We start from the raw sequence: 21,187 nt of genomic DNA on the forward strand, positions 1-21,187 counted from the left end.
CATATTTGGATTGAGTAACCAGTAGTTGTCCCTTGGGTAAATAGTTAGCTTCCATGCCAAGAAAATAACTAAATCTTTTCAGATCCTTCAGAGAAAAAAATATATTAAGTTCACGGATTAATAGAGAGATTTCATTTGGATTGTTACCGTGACAATAATATCATTGACGTAAACTAAGAGATGTATAGCATAGGTATTTGTGACTTTCATAAACAAAGATACATCAGATTTAGCATGAATAAACCCAAATTAGATCAAAGTATTCTAAAGTGTGTTAAACTAAGCTCAAAGAACTTGTTTTAACCCATAAATAATTTTGTTTAGATCACAAACAAGTGAAGAATTAGTAGTAATATAATTCTCAGGTTGAACCATATAAATTTATTCATCTAATTTACCATTTAAAAAGACATTGTCAAAGTAAAATTGCCTAATATTCCAATCTAAAGACACGGTTAGAGTTGATATAATTTTGACTGTTATTGATATAATAACAGGATTAAATATCTGATCATAATATATTTTCTCATTATTGGATGGAATTCTTTTGCCACTAACCTAGTTTTGTACCTAAGAATTCTATCCGTTTTAATTGTAAAGATCCATTTATTAATTACTACCAAAGACATTAGTATTTAGTGGACCCTCTCTTAAATCTCAAATTCTACGTCTTAAAAGAATTTTGTATTCTAAATCCATAGCAATGTGGTGACTGTAAGACCTATTTAACATTTTTGAAAATATCATTAGTAAAATCAAGAACAGTAGTTATAGAGGCAATTAAAGCAGTAAAAAAGTTATCTTTAGTTTTAAATCTAGTTATTATTATTTGATGAATATTTTAGAATAAAAGAGGAGATAAAATAGGAAATAATTGAATCTTAATGTCCTCCATCAAAATTATAGAACCTGGTGATGTTTGAGAACGAGACTGAGAATTTTTGTCTATTAAATTTGATAAACTGATTGAGTGATCAGAATTACTATCTGAAAACTCAGGATAAATTGATCCTTCTAAAATGTGAAGAGGAATAAAGAAAGAAGGCACGCTTCTAATATTAATACTCTCAATAGTGATCACCATTCATGCAAATAATTTAGATCATTGATAAATCACATTAGACTAATTGTAACTTCAAATGATAAAGAGGGGTCTTTTTTTTCCCTCATCTCTTTTTTATTTTTTATTTTTTATTTTTTATTTTTTATGAGCTTTGGAAGTTTCTGTATGTGTCCATTTATCCAAGCCAATATAATCATATATAACTAGTTAACCTGAATTTTACAACAAAGTGTACGTGATAAAATTATATAATGTAAAAAATATGACTCGTTATGAAAATAATCGGATTTGGTGTATATTAAAATTAATCATAAAATATAAAATATATATTAAAATAAATTAAATTAAATATATATTTAATTAAAAAATAAATATATATTTATATATAAATATAAAATAATTTATTTTAATGATTAATTTTAATATATAAATACATTTTTTACTTTGAAATACATGGTTTGAGGGGGCTTTTACAGAATTAGAAGGTATATATTAAATATTAATTATTGAGAGAAGAATGGAAACAATGTTTGTCTTAACCTGTCACGTGTGTACAATCATCACAGACAATCCAGTAACTTCGATGAACACAAGAAAGAAAAAAACCTAGCAAAATACAAAGGGAAAAATAATAAGATTTTAGAGATTAAGTCAGTCTTACATTTGACTATATTTGATGAAGATTTAGGAAAAATTTTAGAGTTTTATCGATGAAGATTTTCCAAATTTGGAGGTGGAAGCTATGATACAGAGACATGGAAGGCTTATCAGTAAATGATGCAAAAATGGGAAAAAAATATGAGAAAATATACATAGAAATTTTTCAAAGAAAAAAATACTCTCTATGGACAGAAAATTGAAGGAAAATCATATTAGGAAAGTGAATCATATATTAAGTTGGGTAAAGTATTAAACTGATTTTCTATATTTGGATATAATCCTATTTTGATCTTTAAAATTTAAAATATTTTATTTGAATAAAAAAATTTAATTTAATTTTAATGTATGATACTTTAATTTTTTAAGAGGGACTAATTTAGTATTTTATCTTATTAATTTTTATATTATTTAATTATAAATATTTATTCAAATAGCCTTTTAAAAAATTTTACATTAAATATTTTTGTCCCTCAAAAAATTTTATTATGTTGAGATCTTTAAAAAAATAAAATATATAAATTTTTCTATGATATTTTTAATATCTGACATAAAATTTATTAAAGCCTCATTTAAATATATACTCTTAAAATATATTATCAGACATATTTTGTATGGATTTAAGATAAGATATCTATTTTTTGGGTAGTAAATATATATAATCTTATGCTAATATTTAATATTTTATGAAATTGTTATTTTTTAAAATTTGTCTGCCACTGGCAGTACCAGTCCATTGTCCTGTATATTAATTTGTTTGTTTGAACTTTGGACTTAGAACAAGAAATATAATTATTGTACTTTAGGAAATAATCAGATTTTCCAAAAGACTGCGACTAGAGATTCTTGTATGTATATGTCATATGTGCACTTTTTGCTTTAGTGCTGATGTGAGAGGTTACAGATTACACCTTGTGGCTTTTGGAGTGACACGTGTCAATACCTACATACACGCGACTAATTTAGTGGCTCATTGCTTCCTTTGTAGTTTATTTAAATAAATATAAAAAATTTAAATATTATCTAAAATATATAATAATTTATTAATTAACAACAAATTAAATATTTAAAAAAAATAATTCATAATAAATTAATTTTTAATTTGTTAAGTTGCAGACAATAACAAAATTTTGTTATGACATTCAAAGGTCATAACTCCCCAAATATTTTATAAAATAGCTAAGACTATTTATTTCACATGTGTAACAGTACAATTAGTTTTTATTCTTCTTGTAAATCATGCACAAGGCTATGAATATGATCATAGGTTCAAGTCTTATTCCAACCACATTTTTTCCTTTTATTGTTCATTGAATATTTACCTCTTTTTTTTATTATTTTCAATGTTATCAAATCTTCATTTCTTTATTTTTACTTATTTATATTTTGATTTAATATTATAATTATAAGACATATTTTTTAAGTTTAGAATTAGAAGGATCGGATAAACTAATTATTTTAAATTATAATGATTTTACTAAATAAAATCTAACTATAAAGTAATAAATAATATAAATAAATAATTTCATACTATTTTAATATTTTATAATACAGAATATCTTTCAAATAAACTATAAAATAGATAAACTAATTTTACATGATTTATTAGATAAGCAATATGTGTGTGTTACATGATTTATTAGATAAATAATGTGCGTGTGAAATTTAGTTGTATATGAATTTACTTATTAATAGAAATGCAGAGCAATAAAAAAGATAAAGAAGGCTGAAAAAAATGTGTATATTTTTTTGAATTGAATGATTTTAAAGAGATAATATATATACATGTACAACTCTCATAACAAACTAAATTTTTCTTTATCATGATAGAAGATTCCTATTTTTAACAGAAAAAAAGGTCATCTAAATTCTAGAAATATTAAGAAGGTATAAAGAAAGAAAAAGACAAAAGACAGAATTTACAAATAGAATAGAGACAAAAAGACAAAAATTGATCATTCTATTTGGCCTTGCATATTGTTGGAATTTTGTGTGCCTTGGGCCTGATGTGCTGATGAATTTGATATGCTCCCGCAAGATGGAGGATGGTAGATGTCTAAAATCCCCAGCTTGAAAAGATTGGCATGAAAAGGATGCTTTGGGAGAGCTTTTGTAAACATATAGGCTAGCTGATCTGAGGATGGGACTGGAAGTAGTTTTATGATGCCGGCTTGGGCTTTTTGCCGGACAAGGTGGCAATCAACTTCAAGGTGCTTCATTCGCTCATGGAAAATAGGATTTTCCGCAATGTGGAGGACACTTTGGTTATCACAAAATAATACAGGTGGTCGATCGCAAGATATGTGAAAGAATTGCAATATGTTCAGAATCCATAGAAGCTCACAGATGGTGTTTGCAAGGGCGTGGTACTCAGCTTCAGTTGAGGACCGAGCCACTATTGTCTGCTTCTTTGTTTTTCAAGAAATCAAAGATTTTTCTAAGAAAAAGTAATATCCAGTTAAAGAGCGTCTAGTGTCGGGACAGCCGGCCCAGTCAGAATCACTGAATCCAAAAATCTGAAAGTCAGAGTCTCTAGGATAGAACAAACCTCGACTGGGATTGTTCTTCAAATACTTGAGCACCCGAATTGCAGCTGTGTAATGCATCTGAGTTGGGAAAGCCATGAATTGACTTAATTGCTGGGTTACATAGGTGATATCTGGCTTTGTAGTAGTGAGATATATGAGGCATCCAACTAATCAGTGATACACCAAAGGATCAGGAAGAAGAGGGCTGTCATCTCGAAACAATTTAGTTGTGATGTCCATAGGAGAACTAACAGATTTTGCACCTAGCAATCCAGAGTCAGATAATATGTCAATGTAGTATTTATGTTGTGAGAGGGAAATTTCTTTTGAGGAATGGGCTACCTCAATACCAAGAAAGTACTTCAAGGTACCAAGATCCTTAATCTTGAAATGTGCATCCAAAATACGCTTAATAGCTGCTAATTCAGAAACTGAACTGCCAGTGATGACAATGTCATCAACATAGATCAATAGAATAGAAATTTTATTGCCCAAAAATTTAACAAAAAGGCTATAATCAAAGACAGTCTCTTGATACCCACAAGACATCAAGAGTACAGAAAGCTTGTCATACCACATTCGGCTCGATTGTTTCAGTCTATTTAAGGATTTGTGAAGACGACAGCAGATCCTTGGATTACTGAGAGTGATGCCGGGAGGTGGATCCATATACACAACTTCAGTAAGATCGCCATGAAGAAAAGCGTTATTGACGTCGAGCTGATGGATTGGCCACTTTTGGATGGAAGCAATGGCTAAGACCAGTCTAATAGTGGTAGACTTCACCACTGGGAAAAAGGTATCCAGAAAATCTATGCCCTCTGTCTGCGTAAATCCTTTTACTACTAACCGTGCTTTGTAACACTCAATGTATGCCTTTTAATTTTGAAAACCCATTTGCAACCTATGGATTTCACTCGTGGAGGGCAATCCACCAAAGACCAAGTTTGGTTCAAATCCAAAGCAACAAGTTTCTCTTTCATGGAGGCACGTCACTAAGGGGATTGATTTGCTTCTTGAAAAGACCAAGGTTCATGGTCAGAGTATAAAGATGATAATAAACCTTTGTAACTAGCTGAGAAATTTGAGAGAGAGATGACATAAGAAATTGGATATCGAGTTCTTGAGGGTTTTGACATGGATGAATGAAGAGAGGCGTTGCATACGTAGTCCTAAAGGTGTATAGGTGGCTTGGTGTCACGGAAACTTCGTCGCAGTGGTGGCATGGGAGGGGCGGTGGTCTTGGGTGAGATAGAAGATGGGATATCGGTCGATGTTGATGAGTTTGGGGCGGTAGAGGAGGACGATAAAAGAGTGGGTGTGGATTTGGTAGGTTGTGCATGGTGGTCTTTGAGAGGGGTTGAGGGCACGGTGGAGGGGTCAGGAATGGCTGCTGGGGATTGAACATAAGGAGGGGAGTTAGGGCACGTTGTGGAGTCTGAGAGAGATGAAGGGGGAGTGATTGGATCATGGGTTAAGGGTTGTGGCCCAATAGGTAAGGAGGAATTTGTTGGAATTTTATGTGGGCCTATCTCATTTTGTGTAGTGTTTAGGAATAAGGTGTTTTCAGCTGGTGGTGTTGGGTTGAGTATTTATCTTTGTTTGTGATTTATAGAAAAGGAAAAAATTTGCTCATAAAATACAACATTTCTAGACACCATAAATTTTTTTTGATCCAAAAGATAAACAATGAATCCCTTTGTACCTATTTGATAATCAAGAAAATGGCTTTGTGAGCCCTTTGATCAAATTCGAAACGATGGTTGAGAAATGTTGAAACAAAACAAAGACAACCAAAAACTTTGAGATCATTGTAGTTAAATTCTTTGTTAATTAAAGTTTCAAAGGGGTTTTAAAATCAAGAATAGAAGAGGAAACTCTATTTATTAAATAAATTGCATGGTTTATAGCATAAGACCAAAAATTAAGGGGTAAATTGGATTGAAACATTAAGGTTCTTACTACATTTAATATATGTTGATGTTTACGTTCGATACGCCCATTTTGTTAGGGAGTCTCAACGCAATTTCGTTGATGAAGAATCCCTTTTGACAAGTAAAAAATTGGAATTAAAAATTTCGGGCCATTGTCTGAACGAATTATTTTAACTTTAGAGTCAAATTGTGTTTTAACAAGGGCAACAAAATTGATGACATGTTGAGAAACCTCATTCTTGGATTTTAGTAAAATAATCCAAGTGAATCGACTAAAATCATTCACAATAGTTAAAAAATATTTGTGGTTGTGGATTGAAGTTTGTCTAAAAGGTCCCCATATATCAAGATACAATAGATCAAAAGGAGCATGAGCACAATTATGACTAATGAAAAAGAAAGTTTCTTTTTCTTTGAGAAATGACATACATCACATGCTTCATTTTCATGATTCAAGAAAATAAAAAGATATTGTTTATGTAAAATGCTAAGACGGTGTCCAGAAAGATGCCTTAATCTAAAATGCCATAGGTTGGAGGTGTGAATTGAAGCAATATGTTTGGGATAGATGTCGTTTGATAAATTTGTCGTGGACTTCTTGTCTAACACATACAACCCATCTCTTAATTCACCCAAACCAATCATCCTCGATTTGCTCGATTCCTGTATGAGACAATAAAATTGAGAGAAAATGAGTTCACAAGATAATGTAGAAGTGAGTTTAGACACCGAGATAAGATTAAAATGAAATTGAGGTAAATATAATGCATAAATAAGAGTCAAAGAAGATAAAAATTTAACTAATCCCTGGTAATGTGCAATAGCATTTGAACTATTGGGCATGTGGACAAGAATAGGTTTTATTTTTGTGTATGAGACAAAAAGATAAATTAGAGCAAATATGATCACTTGCACCAAAATCTATGATCCAAGTATCACTAAAAGCTTTTGAAAAATCTTTGTTTAAAATAGAAAAAAGTTTTTGAAGAACAAAGGATATATGTACGTTGACTGGGGAGAAGCCCAGATTGGGAGGAGGAGGAACCCTTATCATATTTAGCCTCTGGCACATGGACCTCGACCTGCTTCAAGTAAGCCATCAGAGTGTTATGTTGTTGTCGAGTAAGGCCCAAAAAAAGTTCTGGAGTGCTACCCGTCACTGCCCTATTTCCTTGCAACTGGGCATGTGAATGAGAGGAAGATGTCACGGTCATGGCGGCGCTAATGCTGGAGGAAGCTGCTCGGTTCGAGAGGTGTGGATGACTGGGGTACCGCGGGTGACCGGGTGGATACCCATGCTTTCCATAGCACACATCAACGGTGTGCTCCACCTAGCCGCAAAAGGTACACTGCTTGTTAGAGCCAACACCGCGCCCTTGAGAGTAACCGCCGCGGCCTCGCCCTGGTGCAGGACGGCGGGTATTGACAGCAGCAACAAGTAGGTGTTGATCATTAGGATTCCAGAAGCGATTTGAAGATTTCACTCCTACTGGATCACCATTGTGAAGACTCAAGTAATCGGAGGCAGAGGGTCGAGCATCAAAACTTGTGAGCAAACAACAGCGTATCTTTCATCCAGCCCTTAAAAAAAACGAATTACGAAATCTTGATTTCGATGCTTCTTAGCTGGACAGTTACTCAGAGGTAAGGGTCTAGCATTCTCCAACTCTTCCTAGAGGGTTTTTAGAGAGGTAAAGAAATATGTCATTGATTGATTTCTTTGTTTGAGTCTGTATACTTCTTTTTGTAGTTCTGCGATTCGCAACAAATCAATATGTGAAAATTTTTCTCGTAGGTCTTCCCATATAGTGGAGGTGGTTGAGAAGTATATGACACTTTGAGTGATGGAAGGGGAAAGAGAACAGAACAACCATGATAGAACGAGATTGTTTCATCTTTCCCAGGCAGAAAAGGTGGGATCATCAGGAGAGTGCATGAGGATGGTTCCTGTGAGAAATCCATGCTTGTTCTTCATGATGACAGCCATGGAGAAAGCAGTGGTGTTACCAGAACAGAAGTGGGACTCTCACTAGGATGTATGTAAAAGGGATTGGATGTGTCTATGGAGGAAGAAGAAATAGCTTCTGCATTTGCGTTTGTAGAGCCAGAAAAAAAGAAGAAGAAGAAAAAGAAGAGTGAGGTGTGTTTGCGTTAGTGGTCTTGGCCATTGGGTATCAGCAGAGCTTCTTTAAAGAAGCTCTGATACCATAATAGAAATGCAGAGCAATGAAAAAGATAAAAAGAGCTGAAGAAAATGTGTATATTTTCTTGAATTGAATGATTTTAGAGAGACAATATATATACATGTACAACTCTTATAACAAACTAAATCTTTCTATATCATGATAGAAGATTTCTATTTCTAACAGAAAAGAAAAGGTCATCTAAATTCTAGAAACATTAAGAAGGTATAAAGAAAAAGATAAAAGATAGAATTTACAAATAGAATAGAGAGAAAAAGACAAAAATTGATCATTCTATTTGGCCTTGCATATTGTTGGAATTTTGTGTGCCTTGGACCTGATATGTTGATGAATTTGATACTTATATTTAGTTCGTTTTACTTTTAATACATCCCAGGCAAAGATTTCATTGCTCCTTGTAAATGCTAAGGTACATCAAAATATGTATATATCGAGAGTGTTTGGATTATTGGCGTGCGGTTAAGATATGAATACTGTCTATGTTTTGGTTTCAACGGTTTGCATAATATCGTAATATCAATCTATATATTGTTTACATAGGATAACAACTATGTGGTTCATAAGTGATTAATATGATTACTAGTTAAAGGTTGTCAACTTATGTGACAATGAGCAGATGTCATTATTATTGATATTCATATTTCTTTTTCTACCTATTGTTATTAAACTATAGCAATTTTAATCAATGGTGTAGTTTGAATTACTCTATTAAAGAATGCATGTGTATAATGTAACAGCTTCTAAGTTATGAGCATCATATTCTAAGATTAAGTTTGGGCAAAACAGAAAAGCATTGAATGTGATTAATCATAATCTAGTGCAAGTTAAGGTCGACCTTATCCTTGTGTTGTTAACAAGAGGCCTTTGCCATTATCAACTAATCTTATTTTACTTTACTTTACTTTTTATTTTGGATAGAAATATTAATTCTATATCACTTCTAAGGTAATTATTATGTTAAAATCTTAAATGCCTTCAACTAGGTGAATGTGTTTGTGATTAGGTTTTATATTGACGTTGTGTCAAATGTTAAATTTTTAGTTTTAGGTGATTTTTCATATTTCACTTGTTAAGTAAAACACTACCCCAATTTTGAATGCTGTTTTGTGTGAATTTGTTGTGTTTGATTTGATTTCTTTTCGTGTTCTAAAACTTGACTTTATTACTTCGTTTTTCTTGATTGCTTATTGTTGTTGTTTCGCAGGATGGAGGTGTTTAAAAGGGCTATAATGCAGCCTAGGTCACCTAAGCATTTTGCTTTACTGACAGTTCTACAAGTCATCAAATCTCAAGTATATTCATCCTCTAATTTTTTGAAAATTTCAAATGTAATGGAGAATTTTGTATTTAGAGAAATGTACATTTGATTATGATCACTTATCTATTTTTTTTTTTGTTGTATTAATGATATTTATTGGGAGAAGGGGTACTAAAATAAAGAAATTTGTATTTAAGGTTCAGTATGAGGCATCTCGAATTATTATAGGATATTTGTGGTGACTGATTGGCAATGAGAGTCTATGATTCTCTTAGAAATTAAAGATTTCTTTTTTCATTGTGAAATAAAAGCAGTAACTCTATGTAACTCTAAACAATTAGAAGGAAGAAAGTGAATTTCAGTTATTGTATTTTCTTTTTTTAATAAGAAGCCAAGAAAAATATTAATAGCATTTGTTTTGAGGTATTGAGACAGATTTTAGGAGACTATGACTCAGTATTATGTTTGTTGGTCTAGAGACTGGTACTAAAATTTCAGTTTCTATTTCTAAAATTTCAATACCTCCAAAAAGTAGGAACACAGGAGACTGAAATTTTTAAGAACGGAGACTGAAATTTTAATAATATTTTATACTTAAAATACTCTCATTTCAATTAATTAATTTCAACTTTACCCTTTGTGCAAATTAAATTAGAATTTCATTCTTATTTTCGTCTCTGTCTCCTACTTTCTACCAAATACAATACTAAGACTTATTTCAATCTCTGTCTCTCAGTCTCTGTCTCTCTACCAAACGCTATTAATGAATTGAATTATGATTTCATTAACTGAAGTATAAAACTCTTCTTACCAATTATCCTTTAGGTTAGATTCTTCACATTCTTTCTATCTGCATCTCTTTTTCTTTTTCACTTTCTGGTTCTTCTTATGTGAAGAGTGAACTGAATTATTATTCACTATTACTAGTAAAATCATCATATGTATTCTAGTTTCCTCCTTCTTATTATGCTATTACAATTAACACAATGATTGCAGATAATGTGCATCCAAATCAAACAGATTAGAACCCCGCAGGTGACAAATGCATTCACAAATCTTCTTTACCAGAAAAGTAGGCACGACAAACTCAATTCATGTTCATTTCCACTGGAAACAAACTCTGCTGCTCATTTCCTATATATAGACATCATAGCCATAGGCAGGGGCCAGTTCTATTTACAGCCACGTTGAGTTCTCTCTATTTCTCTCTGTGTCTGTCTCACCAGGGTTTCAGATGGATTTGAAGGTCCATCATTCTTCATTGTTGGTGTTCTATGTGTTGTTGTTCCAAATACTTGTGCTTGTACAGCAAGCAAAAGCAACAAAGTTCTACAACGTGAATGGGATAAAAAGACTAAGAGTGAGAAAATCAATAGTAGGTGGTAGCGGTGCACTACAAGAAAAATGCTGAGCACCGTCGGATTTAGCGTCGAACATTAGCGGCGAGATTTACATCGGATTTTTCGGCGGTAATGGCGTCGAATTTGTAAGGTTTAGTAATTACCGGCGTATTTTGGAATTCAACGATAATATTTGGAAGAAAACAAAAATAAGATGGCGCGTTCTTTACCGTCAGATTTATCAGTGGATTTTTTCGACGGTAAAGCCAATTAGTGAAACGATGAGTTTTAGTAACCCGCAAAGTTTTATCGACGAAAAAGTCCGACAATAAATCAAACAGTAACTGGGACGTACATTCAAAACGCGAACTTTCTTTGCCCTCATTTAGATTCACTCCCTCTCTCACTTAACCACCTAAACCATCATCTCCTTCCCTCTCCCAAAAATGACCCTTTGCCGCCGCCGACACCACCACCACCACAGCCCCTTCTCCGTTGTCATTAGCCCACATCCACCCCCGATTCCCCTTCATTCTTCTTCTTCTCCTTACCACTTCACCGTTAACCTTCTCCATTCTCTGAACCGCCGTGCCGCACCATAGAGTCACCACCGTTGCTCCCAGCTTCGCCTCTTTAGTGTCTGCTCGTCACTGCCACCACCACCGCTGCTACCCAGCTTGTTCTCTTCGAATCAATTCTGCCTCTATAATAATAGGTAACAAATTCAAATGCGAATATTAAAAATAGAAGCTTGTATGCTTAATGCTGATGCATGTTGAAATTTGATTAGATTATACTTTGTTTTGTTAAATGAAATCTCTATATTAGGCAAAAATATTTTATTGTAAATTGAAAAAATTGTCAAGCTGTCCATTTTAACAAATTCAAAAATGATTTAGAACTTAAGTTATATTGAAGTATATGTTGCTTAATAAGGATGCATATTTGAAAAAAGAAAACTAGTTTAACTTGTTCTTCTGTTTGATGAAAGTGGAGATGAGTGTTTATGTCTGGTTGTTTATATCTAACTGTTTATCTTTTAATAAATTATATCCACATGTATATAAACTATATATTGAATGAAATATTATCTTAACAAATTTTGTTAGTAGAGTGAAAAAATCTTTGTTTTCTATTTAATTGTCTTTTTCTTTTTCCTATGAAAACCTAGTTAGATGATGTATATGATGAGTATGAAGACTGCGTTTTTTATACGTGTTTGAAGATGGCTGAATTTTAGTTTAAGAATATGCTAAGGTTTTATTGATTGTTGAATTGGTTTTAGTGGATTTGACTTTGAATTTGAACTTTGAAAAGTGTTTCGATTATCGAACTGAATTGCTGAATATTGTTGCTGGAGTTGTTTGACATTGTTTGAAAGATGTTCATTGATTGTGTTATGTTTGGTTTTGATACATGCAGACATGATGACAGGAAGAGGTGCTGCAGATCAGGTTGCTGGTCGTGGTCGCAGTCGTGGTCGGGGTAGAGGGAGGGTTTCCTCCGGTACCCTCGGAACTTCTGGATCCTCTTTCTTTACTCCGACTACCCTGGTCACGCCACAGGTTAAAGGTTTAGCGGACCAGCCATTCATCATGGTCCCTAATACCAACTACATGCTGTCATCCACGGTGACGCCGCCGCCTCCTACTGCTCAGTAGCACGCATCCACGACAACGCCGAGGCCACGGAGTCCAGCAACGGTAGTGAGGCAATAGCTGATGCCCTTCCACCACCAACCATCGTACATTTTCAAATTTGGCCTGATGGCAGCACAGGGCAAGTATCACGTTTAATGCTCATATATTTCTTGTTTATTGTTTTCTAGTTTTATTGATTATGATTCTTGATGTTGCTGAGATTTTCTGAAAATTAATTCCTATTTAGTAGATTTAGGTTAATTTGGAATGCTGCTGGTTATTGTTTTTTAGTTTTATTGATTATCATTTCTGTTGTTGCTGAGATTTCCTGAAAATTGATTCCTATTTAGTGGATTTAGGTTGATTCTTATTTGTGGGTTGTTGTTAGGTTTTTGCTAAACCCGAATGTGTGTACTTCAGAGATGATGAATGTTATCAGTTGATGTACGACCAGCCCTGATCCATCTACAAAAAAATTCACGCTGAGACCAGGTAGCGCTGGTTTGAGAAACGGGTTGTAATTACTTTCATTGTTTCTGTTTTAATTCTTTTTAGCTACTTTATATCCTCTATCTTGTCTAATTGAATTCAAAGCTTCTTTGTTGCAGTTGCATTTCATTTGGGATGCTGAGCACGACCTGACCATTCAGAAGATATTCGATTATAAGATGGATCGGCGGCTCTAGCAGATGCTGGATGATGTTCGCCACGACCGGGACTAGCGGACACGCTAGCTTTGACCGAAGGTAAAGAAGGGCATGTTCGCTCATTGGGAGACCGATGCGGGGTTCAAGTATCGGCGTCTCACCAACCGAGCTAATAGCGTATCAGAGAGGTTGTTGAAGTATACCAACGGCTTGGCGACCTTCATGAAGACGAGGCCATATTGATATATAGTTTCTTTAATATTGTTAATAACTTCGTTATGTTATCTATTTTGCATATCATTACTAGGCATTCTAATAATTTTATATTTCAATGCAACTTGTGTAGTCAAAGTTGTTGGACCGCGAGGCTACATTGACGGAGACCTTCAAGTACACCCACACGCTGAAGAAAAACAAAGTGAGATTTGTTTATCAACGATCTCAGGACCACTATGTGAGTAAACATACATCTGATTATCTTCTGCTATAAAATTATTAGATATTAACTGTATATCTGTCTTAGCTTACTAATGACACAATAATTTATGTTAATTGCACAGGAGTCCTACACATAGAGACTGGAGGCCATAACTCAGCAGTCTCAAAAAAGTGGGGAGGACACCGTCGATGGATCTGTGGCCTCAGTCGTCGACCCCGATGCAGTTTGCACGAGATCGCCTCAGCCCAGTATAAGAACTGCGTATATAGGATGGTGTCATTTTTCGACAGCAGCCTCCGCACCTTGACGTTGAGGCCATCATCAAGCTCCACCACCAGTTGAACTGTCCAGCCCAAGGAAGGTGTGGATTTGAGGCTCTAGGTGCATGAGTTCCAACGAAACCTTCACCAGCAGGCTCAAGAGCTTAACGATTATCAGAAGAGGTATCAGGAGATCCTCACCCACGTGACATCTACGGATGAATTCAGGCTGGAGTTTAGGGAGTTGTTGGTGTGGATGCAGTGTATGGAGGCTCGGATGGAGGTGTATTAGGCCCAGATGTGCGCCGCTGGCATCGACTCTGCTGGTTGCAGCAGTCCTGTAGCAGGTGGTAGCGGTAGCGCTGGTGGCACATGGACGTTGTCTCTACCTCCTGCATCGCCGACTTAGGACCACGAGACTGATGACGACGACGACTACTTGGATCTGTAGATATTAGATTTTTGTTTTATTATTTCATACATGTATTGGTGTACTTGACTTTTATTTAATTTGCACATTGTATTATTTATTTATTTAAATAAAAATTATTCTTTATTTATGAATGACCATTAATTATGAAAAAAATTTAAATTTAAAATTAAAATTGACCATTTATTTCAAATTTCAAAAAATATAAAATAAAATGACATTACTGTTGGAATTATCGTCGGAATAATCTGATGATAACATGGTACAATACAACATGTTTTGGCGCCAACATTACTGTCGAATTTTTCGACGTAACCCATCATACCCATTTTATGACTCATCAAGCTTCCCCTTCATTGATCCTAAGTTTGATTGCCAAAAATATGGTAGACCTGATAAGCAGTACTTGAAATATGCTTGGAAGCCTAATTCTTGTTCCTTACAGGTACTATTATTCTTCCTGCATTTATGATTCTACTTTTAATATTGTGCAGTGAAGGAGAAAGATTTAATTTACATAGTGAAAGTCTAAACTACTTTTTCTAATCATGGGTGGAAGGATTATTGTACTACTTTAACCATTTTCACATATATCAACATCACAGCAGAGGACAGTTCCTCGCACCGTCGAAAAGGATGACCAAGGCAACCGAATAGGCTACATCAAGGGAGAATATTGTCTCGGTATTAATTTCACCCATTTCCCATTTTTGTTCTCTAAATTCAATTTGGCGAAGATTTCTCGGTTCCTAATGGGTTAATTATCGGTACTGACTTTCCAGGTAACCTGAAAGACTTGCTGAAGTTTCTGCGGTGCGATGACCCACAAACTCATGAAGTATTCAAGCAGGTGTGCAAAAGAACAAGGTTTCCAAGGATTTGATTCCAACCATTGAGTACTACCAGGAGGATCGAAATTTGCTTTTGAATGCATGTTTAGCTTTGTTTTTACTTATTTGAATTTGAATGAATGATGCTAATTGTTGTGGGTTTAATTGATTTTTGGTTGTTGATGGCTTTTTCTATTATATATATATTTTTCAGTGAAGGTTTTGGTGTTCTTTACAATGCCAATCGAACTAGGTTTCACGAATATTCTGCAGCAACTTGAGTATTTGTGGGAATTGAAGTCTGTAGTGACGAGTAGTGATATAGTTACTATGGTAGTGTTATTTCTAGAAAAAGACCACTCGAAACTTTAGAATAGTAAGCTTTATATTGTAACTGTTGTTGAAATCATTAGAAGGGAAGGAATTGGGAACCTCTACTTTGTGTTGGCATGTGTCTTATTTAATTATTCTGTTTTCATTGAAGATGATTGGAAATTGGTTTATTTCTTATTTGTTCAGAACCTCTAATTTGTTCTTATTTAATGGCATATAGACCATGGAAACCTGTTTATTGAGTATTTGTTGGTTTTCTATTGTGGGAGTTGGAACTTGGAACATTTTGAATTGAATATGTATTTCTTTAAGGAAAATTATAGTATACAGATCAACATGTATATAGAGATTCTTTTATTCCTTCTGCCTGAATGCCCGAAGGACACGTGGTTAAGAGGTCGAACTGTGAGAAAATGGCGGGACAGGTTGGTTTCAGAGGAGCTCTTCATGGCTGGCTTGCAATTAGTGTTATGGCGCCTCACATAACTTCTGTGCAAACGGAAGGATTGATTGTGGACTTCCTCTTCCTATAAAATGAGCTTCATGGGTTTATTGTTATTCTTTTTTCTTTGGAAGGAGTTAAAAAAAATACAAAAACGGTCCAAAAGAAAAACTGCCTATAGAATGAAACTGATACATGGAAGTGTCTTTGTTTGATTTGATTAGAGTATTGAGGTAATTTTTGTTTCTTAATAATGAAAAATACACAATGTAAATAAAAAAAATAGAATACAATGAAATAAAATCCAATATAGATAACATAGAAAAATTAAAAGTGTACATCAATGATGTGAAGCATATTTAATTATTGAAGTAAAATAAAAATTAAAGAGGATGAAGTAAAATAAAAATTAAAAATGAACATATTTTTTTGTCTACCTTTTAGGTTAAACCCGTAAAAAAATACAATAATATAAATAAAGATATTATCAAAATTAAAAATAAAGTAGGTTGAAATTATTTAATGAAGTATTTCTCGACTAAATTATTTAGACATTTTGAAAATAATGCTAAATATTGTATTATACAAATTTTTTATATATAAATTAATGAAATAAATATTGTGTTATCAATATGTTTAATTTAAAGGACATTGTTTTAGCCATTTTGAGATTGAAATTCAACAACACTTCATTACCAATGATCAAACCACTCAAACAGAGAAACTCTTCTTCTTCTTCTTTATTGGTATAGAACAAATGACGAAAAATATTTTTTGATGTGTTCTAACCGTAGTGTGATTAGCTTTTTGGTTGCAATCCTTTCTTCTTGCATGGATGAAAAAATACACTTTTTGTTCTTCAACCCACCATAGTTTTTGCACTTTCCATTTTCTTCTTTTATCCTTGTTGAATGACGTGACCGAATGAAGAGAAGGAGAGACGATAGAGAAGAGAGAATTTGGCTTTTGGTAGAACCCAAAAAAAAAATTAGATGAATTGAACCTTGGATTTCAAGTTTTTTTGGTGTGAGTTGGTAACTAAGTTAGAGTGTAACGGTACAGTTGTAAGGATCGGATTGAAATGGTCGGCTCGACCGAAAAATTGAAAAATTGGACTCCCAATCGGTCCAATTCAGTCTTTGAATTGCTTAAAGGATAAAAGCGGTAAAAGCCGGTGAAAACCTGCACTACAAGAAAAAGGCGCATTTGTAACAAAAAATATTGTTACAAAACGTCGAAATTTTGAAACAAAAGTTTTTTGTAACAAAAAAAAGGTCCATTGCAGTAAGTCCCGTTACAAAAAGTTTTTGTAACGAAAAATGAAACTGTTACAATTCAATACCATATTTTGTAACAATTTTTTCTGATACAAAAAACCAGAAGCCGTTACAAAAGTGGTAACAAATTTTGATCTTGAAGGGATTTTTGGTAACAATATATTTTTTCCTATCATAAAATTTTGTTACAAAATGTAACTTGATTTTGTAACATTTTTTTTCTTTAGTTACAAAACACTATTTATTTTGTAATTATTTTTTTAATTAATATATTAACTAATTTACTCAGCAAATCAGCATTCATATAATATATAATAACATAGATAGTTCAAATATCTTTCATTTAACTAAGATTGTTTTATAAATCTTCAACATATAAACTTTAAAGTACAAACTAACAAGATACATTGGAGAACCCTAATGAACTAGATAGATACATAGGACAAGAAAAATAAGGAATTATAAATCTCCAAAATATAAACTACAAATTACAAACTCCATCATATTCATACATCTTCTTTCTCATGAAGAAGCTTTTAATAAGTGCCACACACCTGAAAAGACGACCAACAATAACAATATGGTGTCAATTAATGCAATTCTAAAAAATTGTCTAGAAAATTTGAGTTTTACTGTCTCTAATACCTATTTCAAATTGTTCAGTTAGTACAAACATGTGAGAAAATCATAACCAAACGGTTCAACTCAAATTAAATGAGACCTGCAACATTGAAAACAAGACATTTTGCAGAGCATGGTTCTTCACATCCTGTCACCTAAGGTTTGAAACTCTATGAATAATGGCAGAGTTTTGCCAATATCAACAATCTGCTGAAATTCAAAACCCTATTTTATTACCAACCAAAGGCATAAGCACATGCTTATCAAAGCATCAATATCCTCATCACAAAAACTATACACCCATCCTAAATTTTCCATTCAACAAAAAAATTAATATACTTGGCAAAGGAACAAAAAAATTTACAGCAACAAAAGATTTAGCTACAAATTCCACTATTCAATTATTAATGAATCTAACCTTCTGTTGAGTAAAAGAGAAAGCACTTCCTCTCAGCTTTAAAATTGATATCAACAAACCTGATTGGATCCAAATAATAATAATAATAATAATAAATCATATTGATTTGTAAACAAAACTAGCTCATCATCATAATTAGAAAACAAAACAAGTAAGCTCTCTGCAAGACTCATTTAACTAAACTCCTATTATCTATCCCAAAAGAAAAATATTTGTATGCACAAAGACTTGAGGAAATCTAAATTTGGAAGTTCCAAGTAGAGACCATAACCATGGGTTAGTATGCTTCATCATGAATCACATAAAACAAATTTACTTAACTTTCTGATAGTATTAATATATCACCTGTACAACAACTCCACCATCTGAATTTCCTTCACCTCTTATGATACTCAAAATCTTCTCAAATGCACCTTCAAAGATGACAATAAGAAGCAATAAGGCTTCGTTCCTTATTACCTGGAGCTGGAGGTAAACTTTGATTATTATATTTCAAGCTTTCTTTCAAAATGAGGATCAATAGGCAACCTATATTAGAATATTCCAATTTTCAAAGGTAAAATATTTTTACAGAGTACCAAATTATCACCAACATATTTATTGAAATTTTAACCAGCCAACATAAATATGAAAGGTTAAACAAGTATATATTGTGTAGCCATATGAGAAAATACATCAATTAAGTTTGAAAAAGTTATTGAGAAGACTGCGGAGCTTTCAAGTCTTGTACCTCGCGATCCATGAGCATATCTATTAGCCGTGTTATTCCACGAGGGATGTTCAATATAGCTTCCTGCAACCTGAAGAGGAATCCAGCAAGTGTCTTTAATGAGAAAGATGATTTAACAATTTGAGGAACTAATGCAAATAGAATTTATAATACTAATACCTCTGTGAAGAATTAGTGAGAAGGGCAGTATTTTTTGAGGAACTAATGCCATTATCAATTATGACTTTGCAATAGATAAATCGACAGTGGCTGAGACAACAACATTCAGTAGTTCCAAACAAGGGCGGCAGTGCCGAGATATGATAATAGTGACTCTGGTAAATTAAACGGATCAAAACTAGCTGCGTAAATAAAATGACACAAAGAAGAATCAAAGCGATCTTACCCATGAACTTACCAAGATGAAAAGCAGTGGCTATAACGTCTCACTACAATCAATCAGCAACAAGGACACAACCAGGTTCATCACTAAAGATGGCAGTAACTACAAGCTCGGGAACACCGATAGTAACAACAACAGCAGCGGAGGTATCCATCGCCATCTTCTTCCTTTTCTTACTCGGATTCCTCCCTGCGGTGAACCCAACAGCAGCAACAATTTCCACGATAAAGGTAAACTTAATGGATGAAGAAGCTGAAGCAAGGTTAGGGCTTACCAACAGATACAGGCTTGAAAGGCGGTTTCCGGCGCCAACAGCAGCGACGGGTGCTCCGGCAACACGACAGCCGCGCGAGCAGAACGACGGCGAGCCTATTAACGCGGCAGCGACAGCAGCTCCGCGACAGTTTCCTTCACGCGCGTTCCCCTGTTCGCGACTCAAACGGCGACGGATCTGAAGAACACGCGGTGGTTGCAGCGGCGTTCAGGCTCCAGCGACGGCGTGCGATGGACCCTCGATGGCGATGAGCACAGACGACGGCGAGGCTCGAGGCGGCGGCAGTGACTTCGCACAGCACGGCGGCGTGGCTGTGGTGCGACGTCAACAACAGAACACAGCTCCTCTCCCTTCTCGCGTTCTGTTCGACGGCGCGCTCTCCCCCTTTTCCCTTCGGCGGCGACGACGAGAAACATAGCAGCTGGGCAAGGCGGCGGCAGCACTAGTCACGGTCTCCCTCTCCCTTCAGATCTCTCTCTTCCCCGTTCCTCCTCCTCTGCGAATCTGTTTCCCTCTTCCCTTTTTTTCACCCTCTCCGTTCTTCCCTTTCTTTCTTTCCTTTATTCCTTTCATTGATTTTTCCTGAAGCTGTTGAGTAGTGGGTTTTGGGGAAGGATGGGGCGGCGGGTAGTATTAGGAAAATTAGGGTTTTATTTTAATTTAATCAAATTAGAATATAAAATATTAATTTAAAATCTAATTTGATCTTTAAAATTATTTTAAAAATATTATTTGTGATATAAAAATACTAATTGATTTTCAATAAATTATCCTAATTGAAATTTCATGATAATGTAATTAATTTTTCTTTATCTTTAACTTAGAGTATTAAATGATATGAATTAAATTATCTTAAATCAAATCATATAAAATTCTTGTTATTTCATAACTACCAACTTTATAATTTTAAATATAGAAAATAATTCAGTAATTATAAAATTATACGAAATTCTAATTTAAATAGTCAAACCTCATTATTTTCAAATTTCTAGAACTTTAAATCATAAATAGGAAAAATAATCCATAGGTATAGAGTTTGGCTAAAAACCTTAATTTGTTTCAAATCTAATTAATTGCCTTTAATTATTTTCAATAAGAATAATTTCTAAAATTAAAACTAAAAATAAATATATAATTTGGGATTAGTTCAAAATAAAACTTTTCAAGTCTTGGGTCTTACAAAATAACCAAATTAATTATTCTTGAAATACTATTTTATTATTAAAACTTTAAATTAATTATTCTTGAAATACTATAAATTTTTATATTTTTTTAAATATTAAAACTTTAAATTATAAATAAAAAAATACTCCGTTTAATATATAAATCTCTAAAAATTTATTTTGAATAATACAATAAATCATAAATGATTTAATTTTAAAATAATTTTAAACTCAAAGTATCATTAATTTGACTTAAATATTTTTAGAAAATAAATTTTTGAATATAAAATCTTAAATAAATATAATAAATCATAAAT

The 21,187-nt window shown here is 33.5% G+C and overlaps 1 protein-coding gene across 22 annotated transcripts; it reads right to left on the minus strand.

The window, feature by feature from the left end:
* Positions 1-17,606: 17,606 nt before the first annotated feature.
* Positions 17,607-20,332, minus strand: LOC112796291 (golgin candidate 6). Of its 22 annotated transcripts, none has more exons than XR_011880936.1 (8): positions 19,708-20,332; positions 19,449-19,622; positions 19,211-19,365; positions 19,052-19,121; positions 18,667-18,734; positions 18,322-18,380; positions 18,004-18,110; positions 17,607-17,836 (listed from the first exon to the last, which is right to left on the minus strand). XR_011880936.1 is itself a non-coding variant. In XM_025838671.3 (5 exons), the coding sequence occupies exons 1-4, from the start codon at positions 19,438-19,440 to the stop codon at positions 18,045-18,047; spliced, it is 486 nt and encodes a 161-aa protein (XP_025694456.1). In that variant the 5' UTR covers positions 19,441-19,590; the 3' UTR covers positions 17,607-17,836; positions 18,004-18,044. The 22 variants fall into 22 exon arrangements, 4 of the variants coding, with proteins under 4 accessions (XP_025694456.1, XP_025694457.1, XP_072091170.1 ...); XR_011880937.1 differs by having other exon boundaries at positions 18,004-18,113; XR_011880941.1 differs by having other exon boundaries at positions 18,667-18,786.
* Between the last annotated feature and the right edge of the window lie 855 nt (positions 20,333-21,187).

The sequence above is a fragment of the Arachis hypogaea genome, chromosome 4 (assembly GCF_003086295.3).
Source record: "Arachis hypogaea cultivar Tifrunner chromosome 4, arahy.Tifrunner.gnm2.J5K5, whole genome shotgun sequence".
NCBI lineage: Eukaryota > Viridiplantae > Streptophyta > Magnoliopsida > Fabales > Fabaceae > Arachis > Arachis hypogaea.